At 39.4% G+C, this 26,045-nt stretch overlaps 1 protein-coding gene across 1 annotated transcript in view; it reads left to right on the top strand.

The window, feature by feature from the left end:
* Nucleotides 1-25,836, top strand: part of gtf3c3 (general transcription factor IIIC, polypeptide 3) — a 66,073-nt gene extending 40,237 nt beyond the window's left edge. Inside the window, exons 10-18 of the mRNA XM_078551840.1 lie at nt 505-676; nt 5,327-5,529; nt 6,418-6,519; nt 9,764-9,899; nt 14,171-14,396; nt 18,708-18,898; nt 21,816-21,940; nt 23,059-23,211; nt 25,592-25,836. Of these exons, the coding sequence (XP_078407966.1) occupies nt 505-676; nt 5,327-5,529; nt 6,418-6,519; nt 9,764-9,899; nt 14,171-14,396; nt 18,708-18,898; nt 21,816-21,940; nt 23,059-23,211; nt 25,592-25,714 (1,431 nt within the window). The 3' untranslated portion in view covers nt 25,715-25,836. The remainder of the gene's footprint in view (nt 1-504; nt 677-5,326; nt 5,530-6,417; nt 6,520-9,763; nt 9,900-14,170; nt 14,397-18,707; nt 18,899-21,815; nt 21,941-23,058; nt 23,212-25,591) is intronic.
* Nucleotides 25,837-26,045: the final 209 nt, after the last annotated feature.

A 26,045-nucleotide genomic window follows, 5' to 3' on the forward strand; every position in this document is an offset into this window, starting at 1 on the left:
AATAAAATATATTCAGCATGTTCTAATACACATAATTCAGTTGTATTATTCTTTAATATACAACCAGTGTATAATTTTTATTGATACATGTGTATATAATGTTACCATTAAACATGAACAAAAGAGCTAATGCCATTTTTTGAGACAAAAAATTGGATTTTCTTTAATGAAGGGATTCAGAGTTTTGATTTGGATACTAAATTGTCATCTTAAACATTGGATTCTTGCTAGAAGCATTGGATTGTAGCTTGCTAGAATTGAAATTTACCCAAAAGCATTTGCACTTCATCTTGGTTGCAATTGAGAGTAATTGTAATTCCTATAATTCCCACAGACCAAACCCATTTTTGTAAATTGGCATTGTGCTTTTAATTCAATTAAAGTGTCCTTTTAAAATTCAAAGAAGACAGAATTTAATTAAGCTTTATATTGCAACATAAAGAAAATAATGTTAAGAGCTGTTTTGGCTATTAACTAATGGAATCACATTTTCTTCATCTTAAGCTACTGATGACCAACTTAATGGAACAGAACCCTGAAGACATGGGAGACCTTTATTTAGATGTGGCTGAGGCTTTTCTAGAAATTGGCGAGTATAACTCTGCATTGCCCCTTTTGAGTGCCCTTGTCTGTTCAGAACGATACAACCTTGCAGTTGTTTGGCTTCGTCATGCAGGTAACTAGACTCAAAAACTGATCATTTGAACCTCATTATTTAAAGTAAATCTTTTTATTGTATAGTGAAATTCATTGAAAGGACTATAAACTGGGGAAGTAGGCTTGAGTTAAACATATTTTAAATGAACAGTATGCTGCTTGTTACAGAATGAGATCAATCCAGTTTCAAATTACAAGGAGTTCTATGTTTTCATGTTTTTATATCCAATGGTAGCTTGCCTGGGCAGCAAAAACTTTTTCACACAGTGAGTGGTTAGAGACTGGAATACACACCCTGATTGGTCAAATTGCCTGGTTTTAATTTCAACAATGCTTGGCAGTTAACTGTCAGTCACCAGCACTGGTGCATTCTCTGTGGCAGTGCCTTTACCAATCAGAATCCACTTGACAACCAATCAGCACTCTTCTCATACAGTATAAATTGTTGTTTTCCCCTTATATTGGTATTCTTTCAAAGTGCTCTGATGACTGCAAGACGAAAAGCTTCGACTTGTCTCTTTTCTCAGCAATACTCAAATGTTCACTCTTGAGCATTGGTCATCATATATCACTGTGACTGCAGTGGATTGGAAATATACAGGAACACAGGGCAGGATTTTTGCTGTATGGCGGGAAACTGACGTTGGGACTGTTTCAGTGGGGAAGCAGTCTTCTGCCCTGGGTTTCATGGGGACACTCCTCTGATTGGCATGAAGACGGGTTTTGTGGCCAGTGGCTGCAGGAGCGGGAACGGAGTTGGGACTACTCAAGTGCGGGCTTGATTGAAACAGACCATGGCAGCCGTTACTGTAGCTGCCGTTCCACTGCTGTTACTTCAGACTGGAAGAGCATAGAAGCTTTGAATTTAAAAATGTTTCAGGAGAGCCAGAGGCTTGGAACATGGGGCAGGGCAACCCCTTGATTCTCAGAGGCAGACCTGGACGTCCTTCTGGAAGCCACAAGGGAGGAGGGAGGTCCTCTTCCTGGAGGTGGCATGAGGAGGCCACCACCCAGACAAAGCAGGCCTGGATGGAGGTACCTCACCCAGTCAGCAGAAGGAGTGTGGTCTGCAGAAGTTGGACCCATTGTTGGAAGAGGTTCAGTGACCTGATACGCTCTAGTAAGGTAAGCATAACCCCCAACCCTCAGGACAGACCTCTGGATATTCATCTTCCAGCAGGCTCACCATCTGGAGTGTCAGAGCGTATGCTGCTCCTGAACATGGGATGAGTGTGTGTCCAGACTACTTAATGACCCCTCAAAATGGCTGAGTCATAGTGTTGCAGAGGACTTTTCAGCACTGACACATGCAGCCTCTAATGAATAAGCACAGTTGGCATTGGCCACAGATGCTCTCTTTTTTCTTGCAGGAGAAACGGAACCATAAGTCCTAGGAGAGGGCACAGACTGGTGGAGAGGCCCCTCACCTTCACGTGATAATAGCCATGGAAGAGAGATCCATGCAAGTAGCCAAGATTGCAGACCATGAGGAAGTCAGCCATGCAAGGCAGGCACTCATGGTGGAGATGATGAATAGGGAAGGCAACGCGCTCATTAAAGGGGTGCATTGCACTTTACCCCATCTGACAGCATTCTGAACAGTGATGAAAGCAAAATACTGCGGATGCTGGAAATCTGAAACAAAAACAGAAAATGCTGGAGAAACTCAGTAGGCCTAACAGCACCTGTGGAGAGAAAAACAGAGTTAACATTTCAAGTCCGTATGTCCCTTCTTCAGAGCAATTGCAGCCATCTAGAGTGTCAGCCAAGGGCTGAGGATGCCTTTGAGGAGGATGAGTGTTCCACCACTCACATGGCGGCATCTTTATCTTCAGTCTCCTTGGTATCTGGTAAAGGGAGCATCTGGTAGTAGGGCTCGGATTGAGATTTCCCTCACAATGATTCAGTATAGCAGCCTTTGGTGATGCCCTCACGGACTCCACAAAGAGGACAACTGCCGTGCATCTCAGCTGCAAGCAGAGACAAGAGAGCAGGCTGCCTGCACCTCTTATGCCACAAGGGAATCACTGTGTAAAAGTGGGAGAGCTTGGAAGGCACCCATTGCACAGAGCACTGAATGAGATACTGGAGTGTCGTCTTCTTGTAACTGTGCACTGTTTTCCTTTGTGAGCACAATGTAAATAGTGGCACTTGAAGTCCCATGTGTGAGTCTCCTTTCATAAATGGTAGAACAAGGAAAGAGATATGAAGTGGTGAAGGAGATCAAGGGTTCATCAATGATGATGGTGAAACTACTGAGCAGGTGTACATCCATCATTGGCAATAAGAATTGAGTTATTCCAGGCAGCGTCTTCAATGGAAGTGTTAGCACAAATAGCTCAGAGTGAGTTAAATACCATGCCTGAGTCAGAGAGGCTCACTTGAAATGTGACTGAATCAAATGATCCCTGATATTAATGCATCCCGACGAGACCGACAAGCCACATGCCACACCTGGCCTCTTCCCTGTACAGCTGGGGCATCTCTGTGTTCTGTATCTTCCTCCTCTGCCTCCTCTTCCATGTCCTGCTCCTTCTCTTCCTCAATGAGCTGTGTCCTTCCAGGGCCACACCGTCTTCCAAGTCCACACCTCTTTGTAGGGCCATATTATGGAGTGCACAGCAGACCACGGTAATGAATGAGAGGCCTTGCAGGTGTGCATATTGAGGGTGCCTCCCGACTAGTCCAGGCACTGATCGCCTCCTAGTGAACAGATGACATTGACTGTATTCGCTTTGTGCCTCTGTCTGGGACACTCATAGAGGGGTGAGGAGCCATCTGTTGAGGGATATCCCTTGTTCCCTAGAATCCAACCATGGACTTTCAGGGGTGGAATGAAGAACTGTGGCAGCCTGGATTACAGGACGATGAAGGAATCATGGCAGCTTCCAGTAAAGTGACCGCACACATGGAGGAAGCTCATGTGGTTGCAGACCAGATGCATGTTGAGGGAGTGCAAGCCCTTCCTGTTAAAGAATCTGACTGGCTGGCCACTGGATGCCTAAATGGTATATGGATGCAATCGATGATGCCCTGTACCTTGGGGAATTCTGCCATGGTGGTGAAATGTGTTGCCCTCTGTGCCTGCGATGCCGCATCCATGTGGAAGTGAATGTACTGTCCAGCTCTGACAAATAGGGCACCAGTGACCTGGATTCAAGCCCCATTCCAGCAACTAAGCATATAATCTAGGATGACATTCCAGTGCATTACTGCAGGAATGCTGCATTGTCACAAGTGATATCATTCAGATGAGATGTGTAACTGAGGCCCATGGTTAAGTTGACGTTCCAGATACTATCACATACATTCTGGTTTCCTTTGTCCTGACTAACATTTGTCCCTCAACTACCATAACAAATTAGTTGGCTATTCATTTCATTACAATCGTGTTATCTTGCATTGTGCAAAATAGCTTCAGTGTTTGCCTGCATAAGGACATTGACTGCGCTTTTGAAACTGTTTATTCTGTCTAAAGCGCTTTGGGATGTTTCTGAGATATGAAATATAAATGGAAGCCTTTAATTTGAAAACCATCCAGGTTTACCTTCAAGCAGTTCTGAGAACATTGCTAACAATCTCGAACAAAAATAGAAAGATAATATCAATTATTTACATTTGAAGGAAATATTCAAAAGGAGGGCATAGCTATGGCACCAAAATGGTGCCAATCATCAAACTTTACTGCTGTGAAACAACCCCACTTCTCATGCTATGTACAGCTTCCCTTTTGTAACGTGTAGTTAAGCTAGCCTTGTGCGAGACATATAGGGCAGAATTTTCCCCCTGCCGGAGGGGATATTCAGGAGCAGGCGCGTACGGGCGCACCTCCGATCGGCTCCCCCAATCGGGGACGCACCGCCATTTTACATGGGCAGACCAATTAAGGCTCATCCAGCGTGACGTCCGCCAGGAAGCGCTATGCGCGCCCTGTGCGGGCGGTGGGGGGGATTCCCTAAGCCGAGAGTGCGCTTTTTTGCGCATGCGTGCAAAGGAGCACACTCCCCTCCCAGAGGCTAAGTACTGCCTCAGGGAGATCAGCGCCAAATTTAAAAATGTTAAATATATAAAAATAAAATTTCCCTGACATGTCCCTTCATGTGACACTGTCACATGAGTTGGGACATGTCCATTACTTTTAATTAAACTTTTATAAAATTTTTAAAAACCGCCTGTGGATGAGGTTTCATGCTTTTTCTGAAGTCTGCCAGGGCTCCCTGCCTGCCCGCCAACCTTAAGGTTGGACGGGCAGGTCCTTTAACTAGTTCAATTAGTTTTTAAGTGGCCTCAATTGGCCGTTGACAGGTCGGCGGGCGCACAGCTGATTTGGCTGCGCTCCTGCCAACCTGAAAATTGAAATGACGCGGGGTGATGTCGGGAGTTCTGCCCAACGTCATCCAGCATCATTTTACACATCGGCGAGCAGGCCCTGCCACCCCCGCTCGCCGACCTCAATAACCTGCCCATAGTTAATTTCCTGTAGAACTTAAACTGTCAGTTGAGACATTTACTGTATTACATTCTGTTAATATTTCCTTTATTTGTGCTTGTGTCCTGTTTGATTGTAAGGGCATGTGGAAAACTATAATGGGGAGGGAAATGAAAAGAAAAGGGAACAATTTTGAGAGAAGAAAAGGTACTATGCTCAATTCTAATTTTCTAACTTCAGAGTGTTTAAAAGCCTTGGGACACATGGAGCTGGCAGCAGAGAGCTATGCTAAAGTGGTGGCAATGGCACCTTTGCACTTGGATGCACGTATTTCCCTGTCAACCTTACAACAGCAACTAGGGCGACCAGAAAAAGCTCTTGAGGCTCTGGAATCGATGCATGATCCAGAAACACTAACACATGATGCGAATGCAGCTCAACAGGTATGAAATGTAGTTTCTGGTTAATTACTCACCTGGAATGTCAAATGCATTTTGTAAAATAATTTACTGGCGATATATTGGATGTATTAAAATGGCAGTGAATATTTGGTTTGCCACTGTGGAAATTTGCTTGGTACAGTGGAAAGGATTTTGAGCCTCACTGAATTTCGCATATATGCCCATGCATAAATTCCGAAATAGCATTATTTAGACCACTAAACAGAAACTTTACAGCACATAAGAAGCTTATTTGGTCCACTAAATGGAGCTTACAGCATAGTGTATAGTGGAAGAGTTGGCAGTCCATCCATCAGCCTCTCAGTTTCTAAAGATATCAAGTGAAATTCACTGCTACTCACTTACACCTCTTGAAATGCAGAGCACGTTGCTAAATAATGGTCTTAATTAAAATGACTATTAATCACATTGTTGAATAAATGACTCACAACCAAAAAGTTTTTGATTCATGCCTGCTTGGCAATATTAGTGTTTGTTAGTTGGTGGGATTTGCAATTTTGTAGGGCTGCTAAATTAAATACATTCTGCGATTGAGGTATCCTGTCTAAAGAAGACAGTGATACTGTCTGTGAAAATGATTGCCCCTGCTGGGTGATCAAAGTGATGACACTCATGAAGAAAATGTCAAAGCACCTGCAGAATGGCTGGGGTGGGGAACAGAGCAAAGAATAGTACTTTAAACACCAGTCACTTATTCTGTAGAATATCTAAAGTTTATTATAACCTGTGGAATAAAAGATTGTCAATAAACTATTTGCAGACAATTTCTGCAGGAGAAATTGTGTAGGGTTTCATTCTTTCTTTCCTTCCATTAATGCTTTTAATTGTCAGATTATCTAAAACTCAAGTAATGTCTTCTATTACCTCTAGGAACTGAAGCTGTTACTCCATCGCTCTACCTTACTATATTCCCAAAAAAAGCTGCCTGATTATGTGGATGCTTTACTTGCAATGCTAGCAATGCTTTTAAAGGTGAGTTGAAAGTTAGCTCTTGTTTCACAAATTCTCAGTGAGAGAATCTTTGCAAACAAAAATATTTTGATATGTGTTATGATCCCCAGCTGAGGTTACCAGTGGACAAGCCTGATCCCAGGGTGGAACCCAGCTTGATAGATCCTAACTTTTATTTGTTCATTTAGATATGTGGAGAGGGGCTACTGAACAGAGTCACCGGAGTCTAATGAACTTTTAACAAAAGTATAAAACATTTATTAAACAAGAAAAGATGAACTATGTTACAATACTCCTTCACCCACAACTATACCTTTACAAATATATACAGATTTGTAAGGATAACACAAGTTACAAAAGCTTTCTTATACTTTAATGTTCACAGTAAGTACACAGTCCATGTAAACCTATGGCGACCTGTGATCAGACACACCACACTCTGAAACCAAGTGACAGATGCCACCCCAAACAGATGCTATGGATCTCTCCTCAACTGCCCCCGCCCCCCCACAAATGCTTGCCACACCGTGAGCCAACCAGTCTCACTGAACTCCGTCTTTCACATGAGGGTTTCCAATCTCCACTCTCAAAGAACTTGCTTTGGAATCTTCTCCCAAACCGATGCTTTCTCTCAGACGCCTTCCACAAGGGTTCACCTCCAGGGTTTCGAACTCTCCTTCCGATGTTTCTCTTCCCTGGGTCACCACATGCTGTCTTCCACAAGTAATTTCCAGTATTATTATTGATTTGTGATCAGATATAGGAGCCCTGTATGATTTGCCTTTCCCTGGCCAGGGTGTTCTTGCTAACTGTAGTACCTCTATTGCTAACACAGCACAGAGCAGGACACCACATGGTGTCAAGCTGTCTTCCATGGACTGTCTCTCACTGACTCAGCTGTTAACAGTACACCACTGCTGCACATGTCCATAGCAAAGAATTACAGACCTTCAGCTGTCTCTTTGGAGCTTCTGACTTCTCAAGCGTTTATCTCTTTAAGCTTATAGCTTTAAACTTGAAGCTTGGAGCCTTTCTTTGCCCGTCACTCTTAACTTCTCTTAAAAGGACCTTTTACCAAGTTCCTGTCCTTCCTTTGACTAGAAGGTCTGCTTGGAACTTTCTCCGGTTCCACTCCCCTGGATTCTTGGGGGCTTTCTTCTTTAGCTTGGGACTTGCTATCTGTCCCCTTTGCTCCAGTCTCCTCTGGCAGCTGTTTTCACAACCAACTGAACTCAAACAGCTTCCAAATCAAACTGCTGTTTCTAATTTCTTCTGTGTGCCTGCCTCTCTGGACCCCTGTTGCTAAGCAATAGCCCAGGTTTTTTCCCCCTGTATGCTTTACTTAGCTTAGTGTCATAAACCACTCATTAGAAATCCAGGCACCTTTTAAAGTGAAACTAAAACTCTATTTGATCTTTCTTAACACACGGATACAGAAATGCAAATCAAACCTAAATATTAAAGCTAAAACTCATTCCTAACACCTACAAATACCAATAACTAATTTAAACTATCTCTATTTCCTAACAGATGCAACTTGCAATACCAATGTAAAATAGCCTTTTTTATTTGCATGTTTGCTCATGAGTCCTCTTAATATTGCACCTGTTCAAGTCTGTAGTAATTAGCATAGTCAAAATTGCAGATAAGTTCAAAAGGCTAGATGATTAGAATCATATGAAAGTTAGTAAAGTTTTGTATCAGTTAAGTGCACATCCCTTTTATTGTAGATAATTGGCATTACTGAAAACCGTTGGTGTGAGTATATACTTCTGTAAATGCCATTTCCTTCAGCTCATAACCTTCATATTGGCACTAGTAAAGATTTAGTGTCATGTGAGCCTACAACTGATCAAATAGAAGCAATTAAAAATTGGGCTGCCAATTCACATAATAGTTCATATTAGTATTTATCATTATCCACTAGTAAACACACATCATTTTGTTTTTGCTTAAAATAGTGCACTGTATGATAATGTAACAATATCTAATTTTGGTTGGAGTGGAGAGGTTTTGTAAAGATCAAATTAAATAATGGACCTATAGACAGGGATGGTCCCATGATAAAAACAGAATTACCTGGAAAAACTCAGCAGGTCTGGCAGCATCGGTGGAGAAGAAAAGAGTTGAAGTTTCGAGTCCACATGACCCTTCAACAGAATATAATCCTGCCCTGTGCTCTGCGTTAGCAATAGAGATACAACAGTTAGCAAGAACACCCTGGGCCAGGGAAAGGCAAATCAGCCAGGGCTCCTGTACCTGATCACAAATCAATAATAATACTGAAAATTACTTGTGTAGGTATCTGGTGGAGGTAAGGTAGAGCTTAGCTGTTATTTTCCTTGTGGTTGCTGACACTTGCTTTCAAGCCTGACATGTGAATAATATCCGATTGGGTGAGATATCACAGGGCACTTGTAGAACAGTGAACGTTTAAAGTGCCGAGATCTTCGGAAGAGAAAAGGGACAAAATTGGCATAGAAAGAAGTGAAGACAAAGCAAAAGAATAATTAAGTTGCACCATCAAGTTCTCTCTAACATAGTAAATATTTTATATTTAAAGGAATTTTCTGTCCTGTAATATTCTTTTCCAATTATGGAGAAGAATTGGAGAGCCTGTCTCTAGAACTTTGGTTGGCTGCTCAGAAATGAATTAGAATGGCCTGGGTTGACTGACTAGTTTAATTTTTTTTCACTTTCTATTCAATTGCAAAGTAGGAGATTACAAGTTAAACAGTAAAACTAGCAAGCATTTACCAATTAACTATCCTGGAAAGGAACAACTAACTGTGATGTATAGAAGGGCACATTTATGACTTAATAATGCATAATTGTACAGTAAATCAACATGCTTGAATGCTGAATGCTGATAATATTGTCTGACAGGATAAAATGAATATGCAGAGTTGAAAAAAAAATTGCTTAGGCATCTTGCATTGAAGATGAATGCTAACTGCTCAGTTTGACTCCCACACACTGCAGGATACTAAAATGCCTCTGAATGTTGCTTTTTAATCATTATCGTTCATTGTTTTAGAGTGACAGAAAACTGCCAAAATTGGAAGACAAAAAATAATGCCAACAATTTGTAATTTTTTGTTTAGATTATTGATGACATGACTTCATCTTTAAGGAGAATCTTTGCAGTAGCAACTACATTACCTTAGAGAATTAGCTGTTATTGATTTTTCTTTTTGCGAATAAAAATGATTTACAAAAAAAATTGTGTCGAAGTGAAGAGAAATTAAATTATTTTTTATTGTAGGTTGCAATGAACAGAGCTCAAGTTTCTTTGGTTTCAAGGTCCAAAAGTGGGGAAAAACACCTGTATCTTGTAAAGGACTCGAGAGATAAAGTTAGTGACATTGATGACCAGGAAGCTGCATATTTGGATGTTAAAGGTAAGTAATGAAACTTGTAACCATATAGTGTTTTGACTTAAAACCACTTTCCCAGACAAACTGGCCTGGCACCAATCTACAATGAGATCCATCACTAAACTGATATAATCAACTGTATGTGTTAGTATGCCATACAAAGTGAGAAATTCTACAACTGTATGTGTTTGACTATGGCAGTACTCTGTCCTCTATAATTCTCCACATGATATTTCCATTCTAATTTTCAGAACTCTGGCCTAATAATGGCAGTTAAGTTGATGGATAGTAATTTCATTATTGTGTTATGGGCTTGTGTTCTATGGAAATTGACAAACTGTCAGAACTTGGCTCACTTAAATGCAATCAGGAGTTGATGCAGAATCCTATGGGATTGCTCCAGAGTGATCCTAGGTAATGTGCACTACTGATCATGCATGTCTGCCGCAATCTCTTCTTAAATTCCTGCTATGATATCATTTGACCTCATTGATTGTAATCCTCCTTGTGGAATCAAGCAGATTCCCACCGTATTGGCATATTTAGCAAGAGCCTTTCTTATACTTTTCAGACACCCTGAAAAATTACAAAGTCCCTGGTGAATATATATTGTGTATAGAATTAATGTAAGAAACCAAAGCTTCTCTAATTCTGTATCTTGTGGTCCATTTGTTCACAATGACCAATCTATAACTGAATCATGCACTGTAAGGGGAAGGAACAAAATCTCACTGAAGGCGTAGTGAAGGAAGAGTTTTTGCAAAAGCTTTTGAAGAAGAGAGAAATAACTACACAGAGGCAGGCAACTTAAGCTTGAAGGCAAGGCAACTGGAAGTTCTGCTAATTTAAGGTGGAGTGAAGGTGCAGATGATGTCAGCTGGAAGAGCATAAGGCACACGCTGGCACAGACTGAAGGAGGTTGCAGATGTGGGAGTTGCAATGTTGTGGATAGACTTGTAAACAAAGGTGTGTTGGAGAATAGGGCACTAATGGAGGTCAGCAAGGATGTCATTGGTAAAGGTGCAGGAGAGAGGCAACAAGAGTTTATGAAGAATGGAAATTGGGCAAAATTGGAAGCTTCGCAGCAGCACTGTAAATGATGTTAGGGCAGTGGTGGGAAATGTTACAGTAATGTTGGTGATAGTTAGGATATGGGGTGTGATGCTTAGTCCAATGGGATACCAAGGTTATCCATCGTAGCAAGATGGGGAGATGGAATCGTGAGTTGGGGTGTGGAGTTCTTGGTGGGAGTCAGGTATGATTTATGTTTTCATTTCAAATACATTAATCAGAGCTTTTAAGAAATACAATTGGTGATTAAATAATGAAACTTAAAGAAAGTGACATAGATTCAAATTGCATATAAAAATGCACTGAACCTGAATCTGATCATTGTTCATTTGCCACTTCACTGCAGAAATTAGTTAAATGTTGGGAAAAAAAGGTTATGTATGTTTTTAGATCAGCCAGACATTGATCCACTTTAATAAAAGAACAGAAAATGCTGGAAAAACTCAGCAGGCCTGGCAGCATCTGTGGAGAGACAAACAGAGCTAACGTTTCAAGTCCAATATAACTCTTCTTTCCAAAGAAAAGTCATATTGGACTCAAAACATTAACTGTTTCTCTCTACACGGATGCTGCCAGACCTGCTGAATTTTTCCAGCATTTTCTGTTTTTATTTCAGCTTTCCAGCATCCAAGCATTTTGCTTTTATTTATCTACTTTATTTGTTGCAGTTTACTAAATAATGAATTCTGTTATGACACGGCAGTTGTTAAAGGCTGAGTTATTTAAAATCCCAGAGGGAAAATTTAAACAACTGTCATAACCTATATTTTCACTTGGTATGTCTGAGATGCAGCTCTAATTTCAGGAATAAGACCACCAGTTCTTGAGAGGTTTTTATGTCACACTAAATAAGACCTTTATTAATTTACAAAAAATTAAACATATACACATGGCTACAAATTACTACTATCATAACTTTTAACAAATTCCCAAACTAATCTCCACTAAGGCAACTACAACCCATAGACTTCAAATAGACACCAGGCAAAGCATTTTCACTTTACAAATTCAAATTGAGGTTCCTTTTAATTTGGTTCCTTTGCAGACAGTTGTCGGCTTACAGCTGCTTTGATGTTACATGCCTTTGACTTCCACGCACAAAACCTTCTCAGGTTATACCCAGCCTTTCCCATTGAATGCAAATTCTCATTATATCACCAGGCACCTCTTCTAACAATAAAACCCCTTTCATAGTACCAATTTTATTAGTAATATAAACATCTTGCTTGGTGTCTCCTAGCTAGGTGCAGGATTTCACTCCCCTTCTTGAATGCTCTATTCAACAAAATGCAAATGTACCTTTACCTCTGTTTACACCTCAAAACTACTGTACATCAAAGCACCCAGACTAACTGGCTTTAATCCAGTTAAGGCATATGCAGACACACCCACAGACTAAAATTCTATTTAAAAAAAAAATTCCAATAACATTATTTACATTAATAGCTTCATGACAATTCTAATAGATTATTTTGGAAAGGTAAGTGGGGTTTGTTTGAGATTGAATTTGCTCCAAGGTAACACGTCTAGTGATAGTAAGTTAGAATCCAAGTAACCTTGCGTGGCTAATTCAATATTTAAGCCAATAGGTCTGGAGTATTGCTATTGATTGACCAGTCAACTTTGCTTACGAATTGGAGCAGGAGTAGGCCATTCAGCCCCTCAAGCCTGCTCCACCATTTAATGAGATTGTGGCTGATCTGATGGTAACCTGAAACCTGTATCCCACCTAGCCCCGCTAATGTATCACCCCCTTGCTTACCAAGAATCTATCCACCTGTACCTTAAAAATATTCAAAGACTCTTCTTCGACTACTTTTTCAGGAAGAGAGTTCCAAACACTCACGACCCTCTTGAGTAAAAATATTTCACCTCATCTCTGTTTTAAATGGGTGACCCTTATTTTTAAACAGTGACCCCTTGTTCTAGATTCTCCCATAAGAGAAAACATCCTTTCCACATTGACCCTGTCAAGACCCTTCAGGATCTGATATGTTTCAATCAAGTCAGCTGTTGCTCTTCTAAACTCCAGTAGATACAAGCCTAGTCTGCCCAACCTTTCCTCATAAGACAACCCACCCATTCCAGGTATTAGTCTGGTAAAACTTCTCTGAACTGCTTCCAATGCATTTACATCCTTCCTTAAATAAGATGACCAGCACTATACACAGTACTCCAACTGTGATCTCAGTAGTGTACAACTGAAGCATAACCTCCCTACTTTTGTCTTTAATTCCCCTCGCAATAAATGACAATATTCTTTTAGCTTTCCTGATTACTTCTTGTACCTGCACACTAGTCTTTTGTGATTCATGCACTAGGACACCCAGATGCCTTATTAATGGGACATGGAGCAGTAGGGTTGTCATTAGCAGCTTTAATTCTTCCCATTTGACACCAAATTCCTTGCAAACCAATGCCCTAGTTGTTGAAGTAGTCCTAAGTGGACAAGCAGTAGGAAGCTTACCAGCCAACCTGTGTACCTCTATTCTTGTGTCAACCTACGGTTATGTTAGGATAAGGTGTGTTCCTACAGGGAGGGAGTGTGCACACCATGTCATACAAAATTAGATGCATTTGTGGAAACGCTTAAGCATGGTGACAGGCATCAGATGCCCAGCTGACCAAATAAATGTTAGCAGAAATGTCCAGCCTGTTGTGTAGATTTTGAATTGGACAGTTTCACAGCAACACAGACTGGTTATAGAATCATGCATGTCCACCTCCCAAAAGCTGCTTTCAGTGGTGCTTTTCCAGAACTCATCGGGAGTGGCCTAGCAAGGAGAGAAAGCATACTTGAATGTGTCTATGGCAGCAGCAAAATTTATGTTTGTATCCCTTGCACTGTTTTCAAAGTTCCCCTTCTGTTGTTTTCAGTCGTCACTCTAGGATCCATGGCACTGTTTCCTGTAATTTACGATATCCATTGGCCCGGTAGGACGTGAGATTCCATTTGAGCAAATGAATTCTGAATATTTTTAAATGTTGAACCTCAAGATAAGTGCATTATTTTGCTGCACAAATTAAGGGGAGCACTTTGAACGACAGTACCCAGACACTTTTCTTCTCTTTAAATGATACATTTTTAATGGACATTGTATAATTTGCTTATATTGATACATAATTTGATTTTGTTTAAATTCTGCACATTATAAACAGTAAATACTTTTTTCCACCAATTGTGAACAGGTAACTTAAATGCTTCTGTGTTTTTTTTAAACCAGGAAAAACTAGTGTACTGAATAAGGATGACTGGTGGAATTTATTATTAAAAGCTATTTACACATTGTGTGACCTCAAACGTTTCAAAGAAGCTGAACTCTTGGTTGATTCATCCTTGGAGTACTACTCGTTTTATGACGATAGGCAGAAACGGAAAGAGTTGGAATACTTTGGCCTATCGGCTGCTGTTCTGGATAACAACTTCAGAAAAGCATACAATTACATCAGGTACTCCAGATCAATCCATTTTCAACATCAACATCTTGTGAATTCTAGTTCACAATCTACTGTAGCCTTTTGGTGATGTGAGCACTCACAGAAACTGATTCTACATAAAAGAAAGAACTTACATTTATACAGTGCCTTTCACCACCTCTACCCCAGAGGGTTGTGGAAGGTCAGTCATTCAGTTATGTTTAGAATAGAGATTGACAGATTTCTAAATACCAATGACATAAAGGGATATGGGGAAAGTGTGGGAAAAAGGCATTGAAGTGGATGATCAGCCAAGATCGTATTGAAATAGCGGAGCAGGCTTGATGGGCTGAATGGCCGATTCCTGCTCCTATGTTCCTATGCCCCCCTGGCCGCTGACCTCTCTGCTAAGGGAAATAGGTCCTTCCAATCCACACTCATAATTTTGATCCACCTCAATTAAATCTCCCCTCAGTCTTCTCTGTTCCAAAGAAAATAACCCCAGCTTATCCAATCTTTCCTCATAAAGTTCTACAGTCCCAGCAAAATCCTTATAAATGTACCCTCTTGGGTATGATCATATCTTTCCTATAATGTGACCAGAACTGTATGCAATACTCTGGTTGTGATCTAACTAATGTTTTATACGGTTCTAGAATAAGCTCCCTGCTCTGGTAATCCATGCCTTGGGGCTAATAAGGTAAAGTATCCAATATGCCTTCTTAATTGCTTGCGGCACCTGCATGTTAGCTTACAATGACTTATTGATGAGGACACCCAGGTCCCTTTGTACATCTACACTTTCTAATCTCTCACCATTTAGGAAATACTCTGAACATCTGTTCCTCCTACCAAAGTAGATAACCTCACATTTTTCCACATTATATTTCATCTACCATGTTCTTGTCCACTCACTAAGTCTGTCCAATTCGAGTTGAATTGCTCTGCATCTTCCTCACAACACATTTCCACCTAGCTTTATGTCACCCATGAACTTTGAAATATTACATTTGGTCCCCACAACCAAGTCATTGATATATAGTGTGGACAACTGGGCCCGAGTACCGATTCTTGCGGTATCCCACTGGTCACAGCCTGCCAATGCGAGAATGACCCGTTTATAACTATTCTCTGCTTTCTGCCTGTTAACCAATCCTTAATCCATGCCAGTATATTGCCTCATATCCCTTGTGCTTTAATTTTGCGAACCAACCTCCTGTGGGGGAGTTAATCGAAAGCCTCCCGAAAATCCAAGTATACTACATCTAACGACTCGCCTTTGTCAATTCTGTTAGTAAAATCCTCAAAAAAATTCCAACACGTTTGTCAAACATGATATCCCATTCATAAGTCCATGTTGACTATGCCCAATCAGATCATTATTATCCAAGTATTCATTTATCACATCCTTTAGATTCTAGCATTTTCCCTACTACTGATGTAAGGCTAACAGGCCTGTAGTTTCCTGTTTTCTCTCTTCCTCCCTTCAACATACTGCTCTAGAAAACTATCCCTAACACACTCCGGAAACTTGTCTTCCACAGCTTTTGTGCTCATTAGGTTTACCCAGTCTATATGAAGATTGAAGTTACACATGATTACTGTACTACCCATGCTACATGCTTCTCTAATCTCCTGATGAATACCATGCCCCACACTAACACTACTATTTGGTGGCCTATAAACAATTCCTACCAATGTTTGCTGTCCCTCGCTGTTTCTTAGCTCCACCCAAAGATTCCACATTTTGTTCTTCTGATCTGAGTTCCTCCCTTACTAATGTACTGATCCCATCCTTTATTATCAGCGCAACACCACCTCCTTTTCCTTTTTGCCTGTCCTTCCTAAATGTTGAATATCCTTGAATATTCAGTTCCCTTGGTCACCCTGTAGCCATGTTTCTGTTATGGCAATTAGATCATACCCATTTATCTCTTTGTGTCGTTGTTTCAAAAAAAATACAAACTTAGATTTAAAGTAATTGATAGAAGGATTAAAGGAGAGCTGAGAATTTTTTTTTGCAAGTAGGTGGTGGGTATCTGGAACTCACTGCCTGGAAGTGTGACAGAGACAGAAACCGTCATTACATTTTAAAAATACTTGGATATGTACTTGAAATGGCTGTCACAGGACTTTGGACTAAGAGCTGGAAAGTGGGATCAGGCTGGATAGCTCTTTTTTTGGATGACACAGGCATGGTGGGCTGAATAGCCTCTCTCTCTGTGCCATAAACCTTTTGTGTTTTAACTAGTGACCTTTGAAGCTGCGGTACTTTTCTGTTTCATCTTCTTCCTCACTATCCATTTCCCAGACATTGCATTTTGCCTCGACTAAATGAATGAGGCTAAAGCTTCATTAATGAAAGAAATAATCATGAAATAAATGAAGGTGAAAGAATTCATTATATCCACTAGAGGGCTGACTTGCACCACTTTCATAGAGTGGATGTCTTTTCACTGCGTCTGGGCAATGTGCTGTTTGTGCAGTTTGCAGTGGCATGATTTCCATGTACCTTAATGCTGCAACTACTAAAATTCTTAAGCTATGTGGTTTTGGATACTAGGAACAAATTGCCACAACACTTGCTATTTTTTGGATTTTAAAAATATAACCTATGTGAAATGGTTTGATATATAAACTTGTCTTTGCCCAATATTCAAAATTCCAGGGTTCTCTTTGTCAAGAGAATAACACCATTCTGAATCAGCCCATTGAAAAGTCTAACTCTGAAGAAAAATTGAAGTGGAAAAGCATTTCTAAACTTCTATACTGGCTCATGATCTGACAATGGCTCAATTTTAAAATTCTCATCCTTTTTCTCTAATTTCTCAATGGCTTCGCTCCTCCCTTTTTTTTGTAATCTACCCCAGCCCTACAAACCTTTGAGATCCTTGCACTCCTCCAATTCTGGCCTCTTGTGTATCCCTAGTTGTAATTGCTCCACCGTTGATGACTGTGCTTTCAGCTGCCTTGGCTCTTAAGCTCTGGAATTCCCTCCCTAAACCTCACCACCTCCCCCCTCCCTAAACCTCTCTGTCTCCCTTTCTCCCCTTTTAAGATGTTTCTTAAAACCTACCTCTTTGGCCAGGTTTGTGGTCAGCTGCCCTGATTTCTCCTTCTGTAGCTTGGTATCAAACACATTTTATTGATAACACCTCTGTTAAGCACATTAGGATGTTTTACTACATTCAATCTGTTAAATAAATGCACATAGTTATTGCTGTCAAAACTGATGTCTTTTGAACTTGGGCCAGCTGTCCATTCTGAATGTATATCGAGTGCACATGTAATATAACAAAGTTACGTTGAACACCTCTGCCCTGGAGTTTACAATAAATGTTTCCTTTCATTATAATTCGTCTCTGTTCCCAGCCTAACGATTTGAAGCATCTAAAATCATTCAGATAATTTTTAAAAAGCAATCAAAAAGTCTTTCTCAATCTGACCATGGTCTACATTTTTGCTTCAAACCACTTGTCTGTTAACTGGCAACATAACTGCTACAAATAAAAAGCCAGACTCTCTGGGGTACAAGTGTAATTTTCCTCAAAGTTTGAAAACTAAAATAATCCAAGCAATCTTCATTTCACCTGAACATTTTCCCCATTTATGAAAAAATAATGCAAGCAAATCAAGAAGCCCATATCCAGCCAGTGTCCTTGGATTTCTATTCACGGAAACTGCAACTTGGAATAATGATTCCTCTTATATATTACAAACTTGATGGTTGTCAGTTTATTTTAAATATAAGACAGTAATTACTGCTGTTGCCTCACTAATTAGATGTGCTTTTTTTCTTTCAACTTTGGTGAAAACTGGAATTTGAACTTGGAGTGGTAATTGGAGGGAGCCTTGCTTGAGTACTGAGTTCAGTGCAGTACTGGGCCTATACACTCATTACAAGCTAGGCTATTCAAAGGTTGAACAAGCTTAAATGTGTACACCTATCAATGGCCAAATTTTGTTTGGTTCCTTTAGTGCATTGCGATTTAAAAAGTCACACACAGACATTGTAAGGAGCACTGACTGTTCTGAGTGGTTTTCAATAAAGAAGATAAGCTGATAACCATCAAATTTCATAAATTGGCATTGGTTGATTTAATAAAGAGCTACAGGTGAAGTCTTTGTAACAGTGCTCCTTGTCATTATACTGTTTGAGTCAATATTCTTTGTCTTAATTTTTTTAGTACTAGTCCCCCTCCTTTCGCAAAATTGATCATTTGGTTGAAATATGCTTTGATTACCTGTAAAATAATAACGTTTACAAAGTATTTAGTCTTTAAGAAACTATTTTTTTTGTTTGTTTGCTAAATAATTGCCTTTTTTTTTTGCTGTGCTTTCAAGGGTCATGGTGATGGAAAATGTGAATAGACCTCAACTGTGGAATATCTTTAACCAAGTTACTATGCACTCTCAAGACCTGAGGCACCACCGTTTTTGCTTGCGCCTAATGCTGAAACACCCAGACAACCATGCACTCTGTGTACTTAATGGACACAATGCATTTGTGGCTGGAAGCTTCAAGCATGCTTTAGGTAATAGGCATTGATAATTTTGTAATATATAATTGTTTGTTGGTAACAAACCATTAATATGAATGCATATTATAATTGCAATTATATTGCAATTATTAATCTTTCTATCTGGACATCACCATGCATCAATGATGTTGGGACTGGCTGCTGATTACACAATGTTGGGATATAACCATGTCCATGAACCTGACAATAACTGGCATGATTCTTTCTTTGGCCTCAGATGATTTTTATAAACAACTCAAGCTTTGCATCAAACTTAGCTTTAGTTGTTAATAATAGTTCACAAACTGTGGCCCACTATCTGTTTCCAAAACCTCAGTCAGCTTATTGCCTTGTCTATTTCTTCAATTGACTAAATTTCTGGAGGAAATAAGAACAGTCTGCCTTGTAATTTTTTAATATAGTGCCAACCAGTGGAGGAAGTAAGAATAACAGGCATTACTAACTTGCTGCAGCTCTATATCTACTTTTCTTTCTATTTATCTATGTGTCTCTGTATCAATGTGTCCTTTTGTTATAATATGTCCACCAATATCGGTTGGTCGCCTGTGACATTTCACGAGGTGTTAAAATCCTGTGTAGTCTTTAAGTACAGTTAAAGACTTGGTGTGCAAATATAAGATCTTTAATAAGAAAAATAGATTAGAAAATGTATATATGTATTCAATCCTCATTTTAAACTCAGATGTTTTGTACTTGTTTTTATTTATAATTTTCTGTGATTCTTTATAATTTTATATGTTCTCTGTGCACACTTATAATGGAGCCTGCCTATGTAGACTTGTCAAGCTTTAATTACATAAGTTTTGGCAATTTAAAATTTAAGTTTTGCACCTTATGGTTTTGTAGCAAAGAAATCCCTTTACCGCAACCAACTCTACTCTGCTTCCCAAATTACTATAACTATACTATAAATCACCCTGAAAAGCCAAAGTACAATATAAAAATAAGAACAACATGTAAGACTTTAAAATGGGAACTGAATTATGTGCGTGGTCCAGTTAACTCCTGATCGCTAACCCTGCTTCACCTGATGAATACATTTGGTGTCGACTCCATTTGTATTACACCCCCATACCGCAAATAATAACATATTAAAATGATGACCACATGCTCTATTTTAAAGATAGATAACCATTTCCTGTGGGGTTTCTGATAAAAATGTCACAGTTGGCTGTCACCATACCTTTAATATCTGTTGGTGCTGCTTTAATATGATTTCCCATTGTAAATTGAGCAATGTCACAGTATCATGCCATTAGAATCAGTACCACCATGTAGAGCTCTAAAGCTTGAACAAGCTCTGCTGTCCTTCAATACATCACCCAGCACAGTAATCATAATATTTCGGCCTCCCTGTTGGACTAGGAATAAGGTTAAAAAACATAATGGACTGGACCTTGCAGTCCCAATGAATGCTAAGATGTTAGCCACAACTTCCAGGGAGCCCACACACTCAATCTGGAAGTTGTGGTATGGCTGAATGAGTTCTAGAGGAGCCCACACTGATCGCCCTGCCAGGACCTGTCAGTGCTAAAACTTGGGTTGATTGTCCAGCACTTGCATAGAGTCTGCTCAGGAGCGTAGCCCTTTAAATCAACAGGAGTGTTCCTATTCTCCTGGCACCCTCAGCTCCATTGAACCCTGGGAAAGCAAGTTCCCATTGCAGTCGATGAAAAAGGTAGGTACTAGCTTTGCACGCAGTCAACGGCATACAACTCCGCTTTACTGCTAACCACAAGATCCGGGCCAATAGTCTTTATTTGCTTCTTTCAGCAGTGTATGATGGTGTTTCCATCATTTGTTGTTTCATCGACTAGCTTCAGGTTCTGCTTTTGATTCCTTACTGTGCCTTCATTCCAGCAGTTACTCCTGAGTTGTAAATATTCATTTATTCTCTCTTGCTGTCTGCAATTTTTACCTTACACTTCTTTCCCTGCTCAATGTTCCTTGTTCCTGGCTGCTACAAGAAAAATTTGATGCCTGAAAATTTAGTTCCTAGTGCAACCTTCTACAAAGTTACTCTTCCTATCTTAATAGCCTACTTACTACATTCCCTCTGACCCCCTTTAGTAAATATCCAACCCCAGTATGCCTATATATACGAGTGCTTTATGTCAATAAATAACAAATCCAAATATATTTTTCTGTTCTCCTGGATATTGCTGAATGGCATTTGAGCATTTGGAAAAAAAAAATGTCTATGTCCTTTTAAATCATATGAGTGTAATATGTGTGTGTATGTGCAAGTATCTCTACACAACACTTACTACCCTTCATAAATCTGAGTCACATCCATTAACCCATTCTCTTTGTTTTCTGTTTGTCAACCATTGTCTATTTATGCTGCTCCCTTTCCTCTCATAACACGTCTCTTGTGAGATAGAAACCACATTGATTCCATTAAATTATATTGGAAATGATATGATAGAGAGATGGTGGCGTAGCAGTAATGTCACTAGACTAGTAATCCAGAGGTCCAGGCTAATGCCCAGGGGATGGGTTCAAATTCCACCACAGCACCTGGTGGAATTTAAATTCAATTAATAAAATCTGGAATTCAAAGCTAGTCTCAGTAACGGTGACCATGAAGCTATCATCAATTATCATAAAAGCCCATCATGAATGTCCTTTAGGGAAGGAAGTCTGCCTTCCTTACCTGGTCTGGCCTACATGTGACCCTAGACCCACAGCAATGTGGTTGACTCTTAATTGCCCTTTGAAATGTCCTAGCAAGCCACTCAGCTCAAAAACAATTAGGGATAGGCAACAAATGCTGACCTTGCCAGTGACGCCCATATCCCATGAAGAAATAAAGAAAAAATATATATAATTAATATTTTTAAGATAGTATAAATGGTTCCTAAAAGCAATCATTTAACTATATCTTGTTTCTTCCCATTTTAAATTTCAGGTCAGTATGTTCAAGCTTTCAGGATTCAGCCTAATGAACCCCTATACAGTCTCTGTGTGGGCCTTACCTTTATCCACATGGCATCTCAGAAGTTTGTTTTAAAACGACATCCTCTTCTGGTGCAGGTTTGTCAAAGACATTGAATCCAGATTTAAAGCTTACGTTTTTTTCTGAATGAAAATCTATCTATTGAACTATTTTGATCCACTATTTTATAATTAGAATGTGCTCTTATCAACTGCAGCAAAAATTATCCCTTTTGTTAAAACTTTAAACTTTCCAAGTCCGAAGTATGGTGAGCTATTGATTCTCTTCTGTATAATCTCTGTACAGAATGCTGATAAACAATTTAGAAGGGATATGAAAATGTTGTGAAAAGGTGGTTTTTAATATTAATTTTGTACACTAAGATGTATCACATCATATGGCTGCTGGCTATGGAGTGCTGAGTTGAATTTAGGATAATGACCTGCGTGTTTAAAATTTGGAATTTGAGAAATTCTACTTTCAAATGAAGAATCCATGAAGCAAGTTCAATTTAAGTGAGAGAAGGGAGGAAGCAACAATATTAAAGGCAGGGAAGCATTGTAGGGGATGTGAGAAATTTGAAGGCAGGGAATAGCTAAGTAGTTTTTCTTTCCTTCTTGCTCAAAGGGCAGTCGTCTAACAAGTCATTTAAACATGGAGAGAAAAGTGCAATAGAAGCAACCGTACTGCACCATTGATCGATATTGCATCAAATGTGCTGGTCTTGTTAGTGGTGTGATGTGGGTTTGAGTTGCATCTAAAATTAATGGTTAACATAACAACTACAATTTAAAATTATATAATGCCTTTAAAGTTTGGAAAAAAACACCCAAGGCCCTTAACCTTGGGCCATGGAGAAAGAGATTACTGCAGGGCGTGACTAAATATTTGCTTGAAAAAATGTATTTTGCAAAGTTTTCACAGTGAGGTAAGAATTCAAAAGACTGAGGGATCTGTATAGTTCAAGGAAGCAAGGTCAAGGCAGCTGAAAGTTGTGCCTTCTGTGGATTGGCAAAGGGCATGGAGTGAGATTAATAGAATGTGGAAAAGACATAAAGCTGGAGAAGTTTGGAGATGGGCTGGGTTGAACCGTGAGTCATTTGAAGACTTAAACTTGATGCTTCGTAGGAAATTTGCGAGAAGGGAGAATAGCAATTAAACTAGGTCCTGCAGATACTCTGCTGCTTTTCATTGGATTTGTACTTTTTTATTCTAGGGATTCTCCTTTCTGACACGATATATGGAACTTCGAGGCCCATGCCAAGAAGTATACTATAATATAGGACGTGCATTACATCAACTGGGGCTCGTGCATTTTGCAATTCATTATTATGAAAAGGCACTGGAACTCCCACCTCTTCAATTAGAGGTATGTAGTACGTTAGAAATCTAAATTGATAAAACATTTTTTTTTCTTATTCACACAATGATACTTATACAGGGTAGAAGGTCCAGAGAACAGACAGAGGAATCAATCAGTTGTGACTTTAATTTCAGCAATTAGTTGGTACTTTGAAAGGCTTTGGACTTCCACATGGCTCAGTAGGTAAGCTTAATATGTAACAGCCATACAGACCCAGGAATTGGCACAATTTCATCCTTGGACTTTGCCAGGGTTATCTAAACTCAACTGGGCAGCAATGTTGGCTTTGTAGCCCCTTGCCTACAGATAGGAAGAGGTAGCCAACTTTCCCACTGAATGCTATCCTATGATGTCCCAAGTAATATCTCGTGACTCCTGCTGAAAAGTGTTTGCAGAGGACAAAATTAGCTCTATTGTATGGACACTGATTGTCTAAACTTGCAGCCGAAGGCTGGTCTCTTGGGAAAATGACTAGAATTGAATCCTGCAAAATCATTACCCTAGCAAGAGTTGGTGTCACCCAGAGAGGGGGGTTCTGATGGTCAATAAATACCATATTATTCTGATTTTATTTTTTGGGCTCGTTTGCTCCACAAAAGGGCTTTGGAAAAAATCATGTTTAAATTTAGAGGTTTTGTTTGAAAGCAAAGTGCATTCACACAAATGTGTGTTCTTTTAAATAAGGACACCAAAATAAAAGGTGGTTAAAATGCTAATCTTTGCAGTTGTTTTGCAAAGGACCATGAAAAATTCATTAGCTTGCCTTGGTAATTGATAAACTCCTCCCTAGCACTATATTAGTGGGTCCCTGGCTCTGTGTGCTTGGCTGGGATGGTCTAGTAAAGACCCTACCCCTGGGTTGTGAACAAAAGGAGTCTAAACAAAAACAGAAAGTAACACAGAGTGATTTTTTAAACCGCAAACTGCGAGGGCAACTGTTCCTTAAGCTTAAATAGTTAGGATGCAGGCTGACGGTTAGAAGTTCACCGTACTCATACTGTGGCTGAAAGTGTTAAATTATGAAGTCAGGCTGCAGAGTTGGGGGCCAATCCAAATATTAATAACTGAGATTGATAGAGTTTTGTTATACAAGGGTATTGAGGGATATTGAAGCAAGGTGGGTAAATAGAGTTCAGATACAGATTAGCCATGACCTAATTGAATGGTGGCAGAACAAGTTTGAGGGCTGACTCCTGTTCCTAATTGTTCAAAGGAAGTATTTTGTTTCAGTTGAGCAAGCTGACCTACGAATGTGGGGAAGTGTAGTACCTTTGTTATTTTGTATCATGAGAAGGTGACCAAATTAAGTGAGTTCAACTATCACTTTGCTCTATGTGCCCACTTGCCATATGTGCAATATGCAGATTAACTATATGTGTCTGATCTTGGTCTGCCTTCCAAAAATTGAAATAGAATATATGAGGGCATCTTGGAAAGACACAGTATCCAGTTTATTTATCAAGATGTGATACCTTGCTATGTCCCCTGAATTACACTTTTTTTAAAAAAAGGATATTAGACAATGTAAGTGAACTCTGCTGAGTAAGTGGGTGTGCTATACACATAAAAAAGTGCCTGGTATTACTAAACCTGAGAAGATAGCTGCAGCAGACTAAAATTTGACTTTTATCCAAGTTATTGCAAATAGGTTATCAACAGAACTGTTCAGTAGAATCTTGAAAGCCATGATCCTGTGTAGTCAGCATGTAGCCACACAGATGTCAATGCAAAATTAGCTGCCATTAGAAAATGACACTCAGGTATTTGAAATGATGAATTATACTTCATTGAGCAGAGTTACATCCAAGCCTTTGTTAATTTTGTACTTTTTGTTTGATTGTTTCTGCCCTTGTATTTGTATGCTAATTCACGATACAGTAAAATATCTGGTGCCACTGGCAATAATTAGGGTCTTATGAAGAAAACTGGTAAAGATAGGTGACAATTTACTGTCAAATACAATTAACCATCCTGCAATAGGACAAAAACAATGTAAAATTATCATTTTATGCACTCTATATTTAGGCAGCAGGTGGTAAGCATTCTGTACTAATGTGCTTACTGCTGGTAACAGCTTTTTTAAATTATTCATTAATGGGGTGTGGGCATCATTGGTTAGGCCAGCATTTGCTGCCGATCCCTAATTGCTTTTGAGAAGTTGGTTGTGTGCTGCCTCCTTGAACTGTTGCAGTCCATGTGCAGGGGGAGTGACAAAGTGCCTTATCCGGGCAAAATCACAAACACAGATTTTGTCCTTTTCCATGTCATAGAGCATTGGAGCTACTATACCCTCCTCTTATTATACCTCAGCATTTTTTTTTGTTGTACAAATGACAAATTAATTTTAAAGTGATTTAATTTAAAAGAAATGTCTTTTTTGTTGCAGGGAATAGACGATGATCAAGTTGATCTAAGACGAGACATTGCTTATAACCTATCGTTAATTTATCAGAATAGTGGAAACATTGATATGGCTCGAAAACTTATATATACACATTGTGCTGTATAATTGAGAGATTATTTAAAGGGTAAAGAGTAGCTTGCATCTTTTATGTATATAATCTTATTGTTTTCAACTGTTGTTTTTTATTATTATTTAAGACCATTAAAACATTTATGAAAATTCTCAAATGAGTTTATAATTTTGTTGCACATAGTGTATAAAGGAAATCTGTTGCTCTGAAAAGGCAGAACTTCTACCACTGAACTGTAATTATCCCAGTATAGTGCAAATCAGTGCAAGATCTGAGACGAGACTGTAGATTATACTGCTTTAAAAAAAATCTTCCACTCCTAGTGTGTTGTTAGATCTGCTATTATTTTCCAACCAATTAAGTTAG

Source organism: Cetorhinus maximus, chromosome 11, assembly GCF_964194155.1.
Source record: "Cetorhinus maximus chromosome 11, sCetMax3.hap1.1, whole genome shotgun sequence".
NCBI lineage: Eukaryota > Metazoa > Chordata > Chondrichthyes > Lamniformes > Cetorhinidae > Cetorhinus > Cetorhinus maximus.